Consider the following 16,894-nt stretch of genomic DNA (forward strand, 5'->3'; position numbering starts at 1 on the left):
TTGATTGGCCATACGGCTATATTTCAGATAAGAGTCACAAAATTCAACAAAGAACGAAACAATAATTCACTCACTATTTCTAAAGTCTTTTCACTTCACAACGACTACTACAACGGAGAAGAAAATCCAAAGGTACAACCCATATCCGTCATTAGAACAATTCATTGCAATCTAAGTTTACTTTATTTTGTGTAACATAATATAACAATACAACATCTTTATACTATTTTTTTCAACAGATTTCACATCGTTCAAAAGTGCATTTGGATGGAAGTGTCACAACCATCACTGAAGATTCAAACGAGGGAGAAGACGACCAACCACCAAACAAGAAAGTTTGCAAAACAAGTGAAGACAAACAAGATTAATAATTTACTAGCAAAATTATATTTTTAATTTATACTTGCCAATGCAACAGACATGGATATTATTAGCATACATTAGTCCATTATTGCAATAGAATGTTTCTACCTTTTTATTTTTTACTAAAGTTATTCTTCTGTATATATTATTGTTATTTCAATCAGATGCATAAGTGGAAAGTATGCAATGATAAATTAAGTGTAGTTAAAGCAAGAAAAAGTTATAACAAAGATCAAAGTAGCCAATTTGGGCTTAGTACAGTATTAATTTGGTCTTGATATACTGATGCCATAATCAATGCGACCTAAAATTGTAACATCCAAACCTAAAATGGCACAATAGACTGCCCATGAATGATACTCGTAACCCAGGAAATCCTATAAGAATGCGAAAGCAAATTGACAAAAGGTAAAATAGATTCAAAATCTTTGAGTCAATTGTTGCCAAATTTATGGTACGACTCTTCCAGAATGAAAGCCAAGAATGATACTGTTACATCAAACACAAAATGTGTGCTAGGTTACAAGGACAAGGAACAATATCCCGCTTGACAATGTTCTAGAGTACAAATCCATCCTGCGTTTACAGAAAATAAATGGCTCGAACCGTCACTTCAGTTCCCCAAGGTCAAACTCATCACGCCGCAATTTGGATATCAAATCTATATGAGAAAGTGATCATGCCTTGCCGAGAATAGTTGTATTCACCGATTTGAAACTCAAGGTAGATGAGAGAAAGTGGCAGAGCTACCTAAAACCGTAAATGACAACCTTTGCAAAGTTCCTATAAGGTTTAAGGAGATTTTATTTGTTTGAGCTCCGTCAATAACAATGTTCCCCATACCGACCTCCATTGCATCCCTCTCATGCTCCTCTTTCTTCTTTTTCTCGAGTTGCATCATGTCAATGACATCAATTTGCCTATCGGGCACAAAGAGGCTCAAGAATGCGAGGGCTGCGACGATCCACGGATGGAGAAATGGCGGGCAGTTTTGGCGCTTCTCGGGAACAAAATAAACTATCGGGACTAAAAATCAGCCATATCAACTGCATCTTGCTCGCTGAATCCATATTTCTCGAAAGCACCTTATGAAGGGGGCGAAACGCAAGCTGCGGATGTGCCTCAAATCTCCATGTCTATTGAAAAAAGTCTCGCGTGAGTACCGACCACCAAAAGCAATCTGAAAAGATAAACTTCTTATCAACTGGAAGTTCCAGTTGATACAAAGAGTCAAAAAACTCACAAATGACAACGATAGTAAGATCACCTTGCGTGGCATCATCCCAACAAGCTCCATCATCAATGCCAAGTGGTCTGTTAAACAAAGATGAAAATTATTATCTCGAGATGAAAGAAAAGAAACCATGCGGACATACACCTTTCACATATTAGGTTACAAGTTCGGTATGAACATGTATACATACTGAGAAACTAATATCACACAAACAAACACCCAAACACAGAGTATAAGCACACAAATCAATCAACCAATTACCATTGCAACGGTGTTTTCTTTTGAAAGATGAATTAACCTGAACTTCGAGAACCTCATGTTCACAATAATCAACAGTTTACTGTAGTGGTTTTAATACATAAAAGAATTGAGTTAGAAAAAATCGACTTGAAGTGCCCTTCTCAAAATTGTTTGTCCTAAGGGATGAGACCAAGAAATCAACATACAATATGTACGAGGCTATTTCTCGATCTACTGTTCAGGTTTGTGGAAACATTTGAATTTTGCGTTTATCAATGTTTAAACATATGCCGTATGCAAGAGGTGATCCAAATTATCTTGTTTTAGTTATTTGAGAGGTATATCCAAATTCTTGGGCGGCTACATTGATAAAGTTAGACAATCGGGGCATGTGGAATATAAGATCACGGGATTGAGAAAGATAGTATCTTGAGCAAGAGCTATATATGAGAGTAAAAGCCATTGTAGAGGGCGACCCATCGATGATTTGGTGATTTCTTGACACCATCAAATAAACCGGGTCACTCTGAGTCTCCAAGCCCCACTGGGATTGCATCGGATAAAACCGGTCACTACAGAGTCTCAAGTCCCACTTTGGGACTGCATCAACATTTTGCGATTTCGACTCCATCAAATAAACCGGTCACTCTGAGTCTCCAAGTCCCACTGGATCGGACATCTGTTTGCAAAGGGCAATTCGATTTGCTAGACCTTTCCCTATTATAGATGAAAACCCAATGCCCCCACCACAATGTCATGCACAAGCAACTACTTCTTCTCACTTTACACATCATGTGCTTATGTAATGCACTGTAGACAATAGTTAGAAACATCGTTAAATAGAATTTAGATTACAAATCAAAATAGAAAACCTTCAGGAAAAAAAAAAAAAAAAAAAAATGGTCTATAAAAAGGACACTAAGGAGAAATAATTTATTATAACCTTAAGTAGTATCTTATAACTTTTGTGGCCTCCGACTTATTTCATCTCCAATATCTAGCGACCATATTCTTATCTATTATTGATTGTCCGATAAAAGGTATGTTTTCTCTCTACTATTCTCTAACCTATTACAATACTAATTAAAAAAATCATAAGAAAAGTCAAGGAGATACAAGTATATAGATAGTAGATTGCATCCACAATCATCTTTTTATATCATTGTTAGTTCCTTATGTATAATAAAATATCAGATCTTATTTAATGTTCCTGTTTTGAATACTTGGAATTCTCTACACATGCACCAAGTGCAATTGCGTACACAATTCTTTGGTTATTGTTCTCATACTTATTATCTATCAGATTGAACAACTACTTTCATATTATTAGGTCTGAAATTGCAAATATTAATTTTTATTAATATGTTATTGAAGTATGAACTCACAATTATTATAAGAGAACCTTTGAAAATCTCAACTTCAAGATTACTTTACCAAGATATATGTAGATATCGTGTACTATCAAACAGCTTCAATTTAATCCAAATATCTATTCTTATGAGTTTCATATATTTAATTATGTTTTCCTGTATACAAAATTATATTGCAGGGTCATGGAATACAAAAATTACAACTTATGTAAAAATAAGTTGCTAAAGGAAATTCTAGAAGCAGAACTTGATGTTCAACAAGATCCGGTGTACAACACAAAAATAGAGAACGGACAATTCATCAGCAGTGTAACAGTACATGTACCAAAACACATATTCTTTAACAATGAAGACGTCATAGTTAAAGAATTCTTTGGAAGCCCTGCATATTCTATAGAAAAGGCACAAGATTCAGCTGCTTTTAATGCTATCAAATTTATAAAAGATGAACGTGAAATAGAAATTGAAGACTTCAATTTCAAAGAACTCTTGAAGAAAAGAAAACAAGTTGAACAAAAACAAATTCAGCTAGACACCATCAAAAACGTTATGCTAGATTGTATGATTGAAGAAAAAAGAAACAAAGACAAGATCTTTGAGCTAAAGGAAATAATTAAAGAGATGAAGGAAAATGAGAAAATTAGTTGCAAAGATATTAGCAACAAAGACAAGAAGAAGGATTTGAAAATAAAGAAAAGGAAAGCATCACAATGAATACTACTTCTCATTTATGAAAGTTTGTCACTATTGAATCCGTCTTTAATTTGTGGTTTAAATTTCATATATGATTAACAACTATGTTTAGTGATAATCTTTTCAACTATATATGCTTTAATTTTATTTCTAGCTTGATTTCCAAAACCATTTTGTCATGTATGCCTGGAAAATGGGGTTGCATTGGGCCTTGCTGGGGGGCTCATTTATTTCGTTTATTTGAGTGCTAGGTAGGTATTGCACCTTCAGAGGTAGGTGCCCAAGGTAAACACCGATAAGAGCCATCAAGTCTTTACAACTGTTTTAATGATGACAAAATTACAAAAATAGCTAACTACTCATGAGTCATGATCATAAGTAAAATTGTAAATTAACAAAAAGGGGACAAAACATATGTACGAACCACACCATATCTACCAAAACATGTCAATCTGTCAGAAGCACTAGGCAGCAAGTGTGACTCTGAAAAGTACTAGCCGTCCTAGCCAATCCGTATATATATTGGAACAAAGACACACTCTTTATTATTTGTGTTATACATTACTTTGAAATTTGACCCGAGAATCTACAGCTAACATTCACATTTGTCAAACACGTTCGCATTGATGTGTAGTAATTTTATTGAGTATTGGTCACAATCACAATATTACTCGATCAAAACAAATCTTTGCAATCAGGAGTTATTGGTTCAATCTCTTGCAATTCTACTAACATTATCATAAAACTTACAATTCCCATTCGAAGAGGGAACTTCACATATCTTATTATTATAACCAACTTAATCCTCAACCACAAAACACATTTAAATTTGAGTGTATTTTCAATTCTTATATATTTGATCAAATAAAAAAAATTACTAAAATATAGGTGATTTGTAAAAGACCATCTATTTGGATATGAATTTAAGTGTGCACAATTAAGTGATAAGGAACTCTGAATAACTCAATTCTTATAAATATTATGTAATAAATAAATAAATAATAAAATGATGATGAAATTTTAGGAGAATAATAATAATAATAATGAGCAAAAATAATTTTTAAATTCTATTTCAAAAAGTATAATATTGTATCGAGGCCGGGCGTATGCCCGGGTCCAAAAACTAGTATATCCTAATATCTAACAGGTTTGACACCTACCTACATACCTAAGAAAACCGGACAAAAAATGCCTCTATCTTCCATCACTTTTTCATTGCAAGGCAATTTGTTGTCCGTTTGAAACTAACGAAAAAAAATATGACATTTGTATTTTAGAGAGCAAGAGTGTATTTTCAAAGTCCCAGAATGATTATCTCTATTAGAAAGCACCAACGTGGTGTAACCCTCCTTAATCACTTAGTGTGCTTCAACTATCCAGTATCTCATCCAATTTCTTCCTACTCCGGGTAAATTCAAATATAGAATAAAAAATAAATTGGGTGGAACAAAAATTTGGAACTTTAATATATATATATACAAATTCAGAACTAAAGTAAATTAAGTGAAGGTAAAAAAAAAAAAAAATACCTATAATTAACAAAATATACAATCTTGCTCTCTGGATTATTGACGAAAACCCAAATATATTCCACCATTAACAAAGAAAATTCCAATTTTTTTTTTGCCAGAGTTTCAGGTTATGGCAAATCAACTGTAAAGAAAACAATCAGAATATCAAAGGGAAAAAAAATGGTATTTTGAATCAAAATTTCCGTCAAGAAACATATATTGATCAACCCATTAAATCAAATGCACAAAAACAGAGAATGGGTATTCGAAAATGTACGATTCCAATCGAGAAACTTAAATTAATGAATCAGTTAAAAAATGAAAAGGGCAGTGGAAGTCTACTTAATCTAGAAAAAGAATGGCACCTTCAAAACAGATGGGGCAATCCTCTTCTTCTGTTACGGACAATGACTCACTCAACTTTGAGGGTTCAACTTCTGCCTCCTTTGACGATGGAAGCACAGAATCCACTTGACCTTTGCAATCTGACTCCTTAAGTTCATCACCTGAAGCAGGAGTTCCAACCACACAGCCACTAATTATCCCTTCCATAGATTGAGAATCTGTTGCATGCAGTACTGCTGCCTATCTTGTTGCATCTGCTTCCCTGAATGACATGTGGTGTTTGTGGACGTCCAAGATCTGTGTCATAAGGCATTGGTGCAGGGGGGTGCTCTATAGGTATCAGGTGTCGATGTATCCAGGTTTGTGTCCAATAAAAGTCCACTCAATGCTGCCGAGGGTGCACCATGGGAGGAAGACAAAGGTTCTCGTTCTTCCAAAGATTGTGGGCACTGCAGGGAACAGTTGGAATGGGAGAATGAATCAAATATCAAAAACAAAATAATGGGTATTCAAAGAAACAGTCTATTACCTTTTGTTGATAGAAGCAAAGAGAATTGCCCAAACAACCACAATGGTAGGTGTCCGGTTATGGCGTCCCATCAGACCCTTAAGGAAGGGATACAGGTAACCCAGAAAGCAAAGAATAACTTCCCAAATAGGGGACCCCAAGAAGCATATCCACTGTTAATGGCATAAGAGATTCCAGCAACCACTCCTACTAAGTTAATTATGAGGATCGTCGTTGGTGGTATCAACAGTGTTGTCCATTTGAACATGTAGAGCTCTGCATAATCTCCATCCTCATCAGAAGACTTGGAGGTGACAGTGAAACTAGTGTCAATCCTGACAAGAACTTTGAGCAACCCTTGAAAGACAACAAAGAGATGGGCTCAAAACACCTCCTATAACCCAAAACTGTTCATTTCTCCACCACTTATCAATCCCCTACACCGCTCCATCTCATCTCCAAAATACCAGTGGCAAAGATAGACAAAAAGAGGGATAGAAACCAAATGCTAGCAATGTTACTGATTTGCAAGGAGGAAAAATCATCAGATATTAAAACCATGTACCACTCAAGTCAAAGCGGTCGAACAGCTCGTCCTACGGTATAGCTTAAAGCAAAGGATAAATAAAGGGGCGTTCAGCTGTATGGCCATATTAATCAGAAGCTGACAAACAATAAATAACTAAGGCTGTGTTTAAAACCAATAGTCAACAATTGGGACTGTCTTCAAAATTTTAGCTTTTTTTCTTTTCATTTCAAGTCCTGCAAAAATGTCTTTCAACTCCATGGTACGAAACTACGCACTTTTGCAAATCCTACAAAATCATGGAGGTAGACCTCCAACTTTTTACAAACTGTTGTGGGACAAAAATCTTTAAAAAATCTGAATTTAGCTGGAAATGAATACCAGTTCCTACACTCAGCATTTAAGTATTCAAACAGGGTATTCATCTTGCTGGTGACCCTAGACATCGTATGGGAGGACAATCGTCATTACCTGTGGAATGATGAACTTCCCAGGGAGTAGACACACAGCTGGAAAAGTACAATAAGCAAGTAGAGGAATGGCTGTCATAGGGTAAATAGTGGTGTTGATATATGCAAATCTCTCGAGCCATTTCAACCTTCCACCATAACCATACCATATAGGGCAATGTCGAATAAGGAGAATTTCAACAGAACCCAGAGACCACCGAAGCACTTGATTTAGACGATCTGAGAGATTAATAGGAGCAGACCCTTTAAAGGCTGGGGGATGAGGCATGCAGTATATTGATCGCCAACCATGGGCATGCATTTTGAATCCTGTTAGAATATCTTCTGTAACAGAACCATAGATCCATCCAATCTGCAGAGTCCAGAAGTTATCAGAAACTTTAAAAGTAGAACTATTTAAGTGAACAAGAGAACCAAAATGTTTTTAGATTCCATATGAAGAAAGAACTAAGCAATATCAACTCCAAACATGAAGCCATTGAAGCCAGCATACCTCCCTTCCCCAGTCCGACTTGTCCTCATAACCACAGCTGATAACATGGATAGCTTCTCGATGTTCTCCATACAATACCAAAACTATATCAACAGATTGACCATATTCACCATGATGGTATGGAAATAACTATCACTGGGAGGAAATGTAATGAGGTTGAAAAACATACCTCGATAATGTAGAAACCCACATCAGCATTAGAGATGATCTTTCCATCACTGTCAACAGCGTGTGTCTTGTGCTTGTAAGTGAGTAAAATTGACCTGTGTGAATGTGAATCACGAACAATAAGAAAGGAAATTAGAAAGTTGAAATAGAACTCTTGTCCCCTCACAGTTATCCACTTCCATATATGTTGCAAGTTTCCCGATTGAAATTGTCGAGTACAACTTCAAGAAGCTTCCAACTCCTGAAGCTAAAATTTTAGATTCCCCCGTGCAGGAACAGATAACATTATATTTTTTATTTTCCCCTTGAATGATGCAAAGCTCATTCACGTTTATATGTGAGATCATCATCAATGAATAGATTAATCAACCCCTTTAATAACCATGCCCGAAATCAAAATACAATGAAATCGGTACTTTGCTTAAAAAGTCATCCAGATCTTCAACAGTCTTCTTAATTTCTCTAATTTTGAACTTCTTTTGCCATTTCTTTGACTGTATCCTGTAAAAACTTTGCATATTCTATCCTTGCAGTAAGTTAGGGTTCTATGTCAAGTTTCCCATGTTAGTTTTTTTTTTTTTTTTTTTTGGGTAATTTTTACGTCACTTCACTGATTCACTCACACTCACAAGCTTCACCTCAAACCCACTATGTCTTCAATCCAATATTAAAACAAGTAAACCCCAAACTTTAAATTCCTCTGTTTTAATGGTGACAAAGTTGAAATCAACAATGGGCTTACAGAAAACAAGTTCATCATCACCAGTTTCTATTACTGGTACCAAGTCTTCATCACAGAAAACAGTGTTCTTTCGGTGTTTAAAGTCTTCATCTCGTTCTTTCGGTGTTTATTTCCCACGTTCATCAGCTCAAGTTCAACCACGTCCACCAGATGTTTCCGACCTAGCTACTTCGTCTAGTAAGAAGAGTTACGTGAAAAGGAGTCAAGACTAAAAACTGAGATTCTAGTTGCTATTGTTCCCCTTTTGGAAAATGAGATTACTTTAAAAGATGCAGAGATAGAAGTTTCCAAAAAGAGGATTGAGAGTTTAGAAACTGAGAATGAAAAGTTGAAGAGGAAACTTGAAGAAAAAAGGAAAGAGAATGAGATAGTAGTAGATCTAGTAAAGAAAGAAGAAACTGATACACCAATACATTCACGTACAAATTCATCAGAAGAAATTTGTGTGAAAACCCCCTCCGAAGCCATCATCGACTTCGTCCAAAACCGCGTTGAGAAAGAACATAAAAAAGGTAAAAAATTTAAAAATAATAGAAAAAACTAACACGGCTCAGTTTGCTGGAATTATAAGTGTACAGGTGTCACCAAAATCTCAACAGTTAGGGCATCTCCAATGGGGAGTGTAAAATTACACCTCCACCTAAATAATGCGAAAGGTGCCATTGGGATTTTTGTTTCTAATTGTATAGTATTGTATAGATATTAAATATAATGACTACAATTGTTATAATTATGGATGGAAGAGTGTAAAAAATAGATTTTAAAATGCTAATGGGGAGTGGTTTCCCTATTTTATTTTAAAACAGATTGGGTTTGTTATGTTTTATAAATATATCCGTGTAAGTTAAAAATAAAGGTTAAATATGTGTTCTTGAAGTGGCGTTTAGTTTTTAAGTTAATCAGGCGTTATTTTAAGTGACGTCGGACTTTTTATTAAGTAATAGCGAGAGGGGAATTCCCCACCCTCTCTATTAGCTAATGAATTTATTACCTACCGGTTTAGCACCCCATTGGAGAGAGTTTTTTTATATTTGGGGTGTAAAATTTCCACTCTATACGGTTTACACCCCCATTGGAGATGCCCTTAAAGATTGATCTCTATACCGGTTATAGTAAATTTAAGGACTCTTTTATTTTGGACTTTATGTTTTTTGGTTTTTTTTAATGAACATTTGAAAATGGCGTGGATTTGTTTTTTTTTTTTTGATTATGTAAAGGAGAGTGGCGTGTCTCTATTAAAAAATTGACAAAAAGAGGGTGGCGTGTTTTTTGGAAGCATTCTCAATGTAAATTTAATATTCATAGTCTTTGATATGAAACTAACAAAAATACCCCCACTTAAGAGACCCGTGAATCTTTCTATTTTCTCTCTTCCTTTTCTCTAATTTTTTAGATATGAAATATCTTCTCATACAAATCTAAATTCAGATAGTACAAAAAATCATCAACAAAAGATAAAAGAAATAATTTTACAATTTTGAAAAAAATAACTGAAAATCCAAACAAAAAAAATCAAACTTTCAAGTTCTAGAAGAGATGAATATGAAATTGAGAAAATGGTTGCTCCAAAAACTATGGCAAACAAACCAAATATGGTGAGAATTTTCAACATTTAATCCTATTTTTAGAAATTTGTATGAAAAAATAAATTTTCATATGCGAGTTAGTTTGTAAATATGAATTTACATTTGTTTAATGATTTTACTATGTATTTTATAGTTTTCATAGTTTTACAATTTCAAGTTTGGGTTTATTATGTATTTTTATGTTTGTGTATGTAGTAGTTTTACTATGCATTTTGATATTTTCGTAGTAGTTTTTTCTCTACATTCTTAAATTTGTGTAGTTTTTACTATATTTTTTCATGTTTGTGTAATGTGTGGTGATAGTTTTATTCTATATTCTTAAATTTGTGCAGTAATTTTATTTTGCATTTTCATGTTTGTGTTATAATTTTACTCTGCAATATTAGATTTGTATAGTAGTTTTACTATGCACTTTTAAATTTGCGTATTAATTCATTTATGTCATTTTAAACTTTGCATAGATAGTTTGTGTTATTAATTAGGTTTATCTCAATGTAACATAAAGTAAACGAGAATAAGTCATACATGACCTTTACAACTTCTGCATTACCTACGCTTAGTCTTGTGGCAGATTTTGAGAAAAAACTTATAACTGACCATATCCCAACAATGAACATGGGATACAAAAGAATAATGCAAGAAATGATGAGTTGATTTTTGTTTAATTAGTTCTTGATGGTTTTGTTATTAGATCTTTGATGTAATGACTACAATTGTTATAATTATGGATGTAAAAAGGTTGATTTGGCTTAATGTATTGTTGGTAAATGATGTAATGGGAATCTGTTTTATATTTTCATTTGGTAAAACAGTTGGGTTTGTTATGTTTTATAAATATATTGTGTAAAAATATTTTTGCATAAGTTATGATATGCTTTCTCTATGAAAATTTAATTTTTCATAAATCAAGTTACTGTATAAATTTAAATTTACATAAATCAGTTATGTCATATATCAGTTATAGCAATCTACTGTGTAAAAATATATGTTAACATGTTGTATAAAATTACATGAATTTGTTATGTCAGATGTTAGATTGGTCAATTTCAAAGAAATGCTATGTGAAAACAATTTCTCATGCATAGTTTCTTATTTGTTTGCAGACTTATAAACACACTCTTCTAAATTTAAATTTCCATAGATCAAGTTATTATGTAAATTTAAGTTTTTATAACTCCAGTAACTATGTAAATATGGTTTTACATATATATGACTATGTAAAAATACATTTATATATATTCTGTCAGGTGTTGTGAAAGTTTCAATCCCAAAAATTACTATGTAATTTAAGTTTTCATAGTTTTAGTGATTATGTAAATACAGTTTTACATATATATGACTATGTAAAAATACATTGACATATATTCTATCATGTGTCGGAAACTTTTCAATCCCACAAGTTACTATGTAAATTTAAGTTTGTATAGCTTCAGCGATTATGTAAATATAGATTTATATATATAATGAATATATAAAAATACATTTACATATATATTATGTTAGGTGTCAGGTGCTAATTTCATTCTCAAAAGTTACTAAGTAAAAATATCATTACACAGTAATACAAAACCTCTTTTGACTAGTTGTTTTAATTAAAAATTTATAACTAAAAAATGTAACACATAAAATCCAACATAAAAAAAAAAAAAAAAAAAAACAACAACAACAACAACTACACGTCGACATCTTGTAATTGTACTTACGAGCAACATAAAATACTAGATCAGATAATGCAAATTCATCAACATATTGTTTTTATATAAGAGCAACCATCAAATAATAGATAATAGAATCGGTGCAGAGCATGTTGTAGGAGTGGAGCCCACTTTATTGGCGAGTGGCCATATAAAAAAGGGAGCTTTGTTCTTCGCATTACCTCTCTCATCACCGTCGTGGCTTTGCTTCCATCGGATGTTGTTGGGAAGCGATTGATTCAAGCGAAATCTCGGAATTCTGCCCAATATTTCAATTTTCCAAAAAATTAGAATTCCAAATATAGAGTCGAAATATTTATTATTCCAAAATCAATCGAAATTTGATGAATTTCGATTTTTGGATTTTTCAGAATTTCGAGAATTATGAAATCCCAAACTATGGCTTCCATTTCTTATATGGTTTCCTTATCTTCATTTTCAGATCCGGAGATAGTAAATCGGATAACACTTGGTATATTAGCGACCATTTTATTGTTCTTAATCTGTGTACTATAGCTTTTGAATAACTATTGATAAGTCATTGAATGTCCGAGAATAGAAGAAACTATCACGGTAACAATAGGGATACACATTCAATCCATTAGCCAAAATAGAGCGTAGTGCATTTGCATTTGTAAAGGGAATCCTTCGATTCTCCACCAATTATAATTTTTATTGTCTTCTATTCACATTCAACCAAGTGAATATGGCTAGCATGCACCTCGAAAATACCTTCCCTTGACTTGAGAACCACCCAAATTCTCCCCACCTCGATCCTCACAGCCAATAAAGTTTCCATAGATGGACATAAGATAGTAGTCCAACTCCCAGACGACTCCTGCCGATCAAACATCATATTTATGATTTTCTTACTAATCTTGTCCACCATTGTAGTGACAGTGGGATTTTTGGATTTTTCAGAATTTCGAGAATTATGAAATCCCAAACTATGGCTTCCATTTCTTATATGGTTTCCTTATCTTCATTTTCAGATCCGGAGATAGTAAATCAGACACACTTGGTATATTAGCAGCCATTTTATTGTTCTTTACAGGTACTATAGCTTTTGAATAACTATCGCGAAATGTCTGAGAATAGAAGAAACTATCATGGTAACAATAGGGATACACATTCAATCCATTAGCCAAAATAGAGCGTAGTGCATGTGCACAAGGGAATCCTTCGATTCTCCACCAATTATAAGAGCAGTGTCTTCTATTCAAGTCAACCAAGTGAATATGGCTAGCATGCACCTCGAAAATACCTTCCCTTGACTTGAGAACCACCCAAATTCTCCCCACCTCGATCCTCACAGCCAATAAAGTTTCCATAGATGGACATAAGATAGTAGTCCAACTCCCTAGACGACTCCTGCCGATCAAACATCATATTTATGATTTTCTTACTAATCTTGTCCACCATTGTAGTGACAGGTAAGTGGCATTCCAGCAAAATCCAAGAGTTGAAGTTTTCCTCAATATTGGAGCACCACCAGAAAATCTCTGTCCTACACCAATCGAAATAGACAAAGAAGAAACCTTAACATATTTGTTATCATATGCAATAGAAGACATAGAAGAACTAGCAACCAAATATGTAGAAGTACAAGAAGAAGCCTTGCGTAAAGCAAAAAATTATCTCGACGATGCTGTTATCAAGAATGCATCAAAATCTTTAACCAAATTGAAGCAAACAAGGGATTGAAGCTCCAAGTCAGTATCTATCACAATATGCTTCGAATCCATTACAAAAGAGAGTTCTATAGACAATGGAAGTAAGGTCATCATACCACTTTTTAGAAATTGTACACTTCAAATCACCAATTATACATTTTATACCATTTGTCCCAACACGAACACTCATAATTTGCGTTTCGTAGATAATAACAAAAAGAACAGTCTCATCCATATCTACATTTGCAAAAAACAACAAAGAAAAACTGATAAATCTATGTAAATGTATTTTTACATAGTCATATATCTGTAAATCTATATTTACATAGGTATGCAATATTTTTCAACAGTCATATATCCGTAAATTTATATTTACATAGGTATGCAGTATTTTCAGTATTTAAAACATGACAATATCACCAATTTAAATTTTACTGGTATGTATCTCACGAAGAAGATTTAGAAAAAGTAAAATTAAAATAACGAAGAAGATTGAAAATAGGATAATCAAAAGTTCAAAAAAGTCAATTGAAAAGAGGTTAAAACAAAAGTTAAAGGAAGACGATTTCTCTCATGCCGAACCTTATTCTTCAATGATATGAGAATGAAGAGATCAAATCGTGGAAATAGAACTCAACTCCAAACTAAAATTGGTGTGTTCTTTATGTTCTTGTTGGTTAAAAATGATGAAATAAAAACCCCAAAACAATGAGTTGTGTGCTGAAAAAGATAAAGGGTAAAAAAGAAAATAAATTTTGTTTGGAATTTAAAAGTAAATAGAGATTTTATTATTTTCACAAAAATAGAAAGTTTATTTCATAAAAACTTAAAAATAGGAGAGTTAAATGGGTTGGGCCGACATGGGGAGGTTTAAAATAATGGGTTAGGAACTAGGGGTGTGAGCCGCATTTCTAAAGATATTTTTAGACACGTGGTATGGATTGGGGCCTGGGGAAATTTGGTAGTTTTAAGTCTTGTGTCACGCGTTTGCTGTGCACGTTTTAGTATGTGGTATTTTGTGTGAGAACATGTAAATGTTGTGCGCATTGAGCCACATTCTCGTGTAATTTGGTGTTTAGTGATGGATTTCACATTTTGTAGTTTGGCCACGGGCTGTTGGGCATGACTGAACTCTGTTCAGTGATTACTGATGCATGGATTTCACATTTTGGATCATGCGAAAGTTTAACATGTGAATTGAAGGGCCCAAAAGTGATATTGTGCGATTGATGTAACAATCTCCATCTTATCATAATTGATCATCATAGTCCACAATTCTATCACATCCCTGATCTTGATTTGCATAGTAGCGCACTGTTAAAATATGAATGACTAGCCTGCAATAGTTGTTAGTCCTAAAATTTTGAAATCTTTGAAGTTTCGACAAGTTGGCAGTCTAAAATTTCAACAATTTTGGCCCAAATAAAGCCCGTCATTTGATGGGGTTAGTCTGCCCAATTGACAATCGTCATATCACTATGTCAGCAATAATTGGCGATATTTTGTCGACATGCTCGAGAAGTGCAATACCGACGTACTAGAATAAGAGTCCACCAGTCCGGCCTGGAGTAGAAAGTAGAAACAACACCCAAAATTGACCAAGTTTTTAGACCAGGTGTAGAAGCAAAGGCAAAGAATCCCAAAACATCTAACACTAAAATACAAGCGTACACTACATCTTGCTCTACGTGTTCAACTCAAACACCACTTCATCTCCTCTCCACATATATTCATATCATATTCCACTCGTTCTACCTCTCCTCAAAACATCTCATTATACTTTCTACATTTTTCTCCCTTCCATTCCTCTCATCTTTGAACCAAGGAACCAACATGGGTCTAATCGTCGCACAGCAACTAGCAACGGGTTTAGGTGTGTTAGCAGGAGCACTATTGGTGCAGTCAGTTATGGAGCAAAAGCCTATGGCAGGACCCGGAGCAAGGTGTCCAAGTTGTAATGGCACTGGACGTGTTAGCTGCCTTTGTTCTCGTTGGTCAGATGGAGATGGAGGGTGTAGGACTTGTGCCGGGTCGGGTCGTATGTCTTGTAGCAGCTGTGGTGGGTCAGGTACTGGTCGACCTTTACCTGTTCAAATCTCTGCTCGTCCTCCCAATCGTTTCTAAATTCTAATACAACGAATGAGCTTTAGAAGATATCTTTACATACTGTTCTGTGGAAATGGATAATATGTTCTTGGTTCTACAGGGAATTGAACTTAAGTATGTTCTTCATGTTTGGCATTTACTTTAATTTGGACCCAGGACAGTGGGATTTATATATGACTGGTCTGTAATTTTTATAGGGGAACTTAACAAAATTATTTGGATATATATATATGTAATTATGTATATGGTTCTAGGATAATTAATTCTATGTCTTGGCAAGTAATTGTAGTTTGCAATTGCAATGTAACTAGCTACTGCAGTAGATGTTAGGAATATACAATTTAATTGTACTTACTCTTTACCAATTATCAAACTATACAAATTTTTTGTCTTGTACTTCTTAGTTAAATATGAGCCTAGTATAGATACACTATGTCTTTAAGACATATTTTCTCCCTCACAGTGCTTGAAGGTTGATGGAAAACTGTCTCTCAAGATAGAACAAATTTTCTTCTATAGAAAGGTAACACTTTAATTCTATAAAATCACTAAACACAACATAGTATTTGACTAAAAACAGATGGAGAAGAGAAAGATCAAAACTCTATGTGATTTGGTTTGTCTTTTTCTCCAAATTAATAAACTATTTATAGGTGAGTGTTGTTCTTCGAAACAACACAATGACTCTTGGAAAAAAAATAAGCAACTCTTTGAAAAGTCACATGTTTCAAAATGACACACCATTTCAGCATAAAATACTATTTCGAACCAGTGCTTATTTCGAAATGTCACACATTTTTGGCATGATGCACTATTTTGAACCAGTACATTTCGAAAGGTCGCACATTTTCGGCATAATGCACTATTTCAAACCAATGCACCATTTTAAAAAATTCTCACTTTACGTATTGTTACAAGAGAAACCTATTTAATCTCAAGTGGGGTAACTTGGGAGACAAATTACTCGTTCATATCTCAATGGATTTGTGCAAATCCATTTTTCTAACAATCCCCCACATGAATGAAAATTTGGCTTCTTCTATCATAAGTATCGGATTTATGTTATTTAACAAATGAAAATATATCATATCAGGTCAAGTAGCATGGGAAGCCTTGAACTTGCCTTAGTGAAAAACGATCGGATTTAATTGGACGATCAATAGACTTCAATT

The 16,894-nt window shown here is 34.0% G+C and overlaps 1 protein-coding gene, 1 long non-coding RNA gene and 1 pseudogene across 3 annotated transcripts; 1 reads left to right on the top strand and 2 right to left on the bottom strand.

The window, feature by feature from the left end:
• Positions 1 to 6,138: 6,138 nt before the first annotated feature.
• Positions 6,139 to 7,399, bottom strand: LOC147524842 (cellulose synthase A catalytic subunit 3 [UDP-forming] pseudogene; annotated as a pseudogene). Its single transcript, XR_015204151.1, has 3 exons — positions 7,262 to 7,399; positions 6,286 to 6,871; positions 6,139 to 6,205 (listed from the first exon to the last, which is right to left on the bottom strand). The product of XR_015204151.1 is annotated as a cellulose synthase A catalytic subunit 3 [UDP-forming] pseudogene (transcript).
• Positions 7,400 to 7,555: 156 nt separating this feature from the next.
• On the bottom strand, positions 7,556 to 9,259 carry LOC147524843 (uncharacterized). The gene is made up of 3 exons (XR_015220901.1): positions 7,923 to 9,259; positions 7,754 to 7,836; positions 7,556 to 7,612 (listed from the first exon to the last, which is right to left on the bottom strand). It is a non-coding gene; the product is annotated as an uncharacterized LOC147524843 (long non-coding RNA).
• Positions 9,260 to 15,198: 5,939 nt separating this feature from the next.
• Positions 15,199 to 15,965, top strand: LOC147524844 (chaperone protein dnaJ-like protein). The gene has a single exon (XM_086604462.1). It carries the CDS (start codon positions 15,450 to 15,452, stop codon positions 15,738 to 15,740), a length of 291 nt encoding a protein of 96 aa, XP_086460588.1. The 5' UTR covers positions 15,199 to 15,449; the 3' UTR covers positions 15,741 to 15,965.
• The last annotated feature ends 929 nt before the right edge of the window (positions 15,966 to 16,894 follow it).

This window comes from Coptis chinensis, chromosome 1 (genome assembly GCF_015680905.1).
Source record: "Coptis chinensis isolate HL-2020 chromosome 1, ASM1568090v1, whole genome shotgun sequence".
Lineage (NCBI taxonomy): Eukaryota > Viridiplantae > Streptophyta > Magnoliopsida > Ranunculales > Ranunculaceae > Coptis > Coptis chinensis.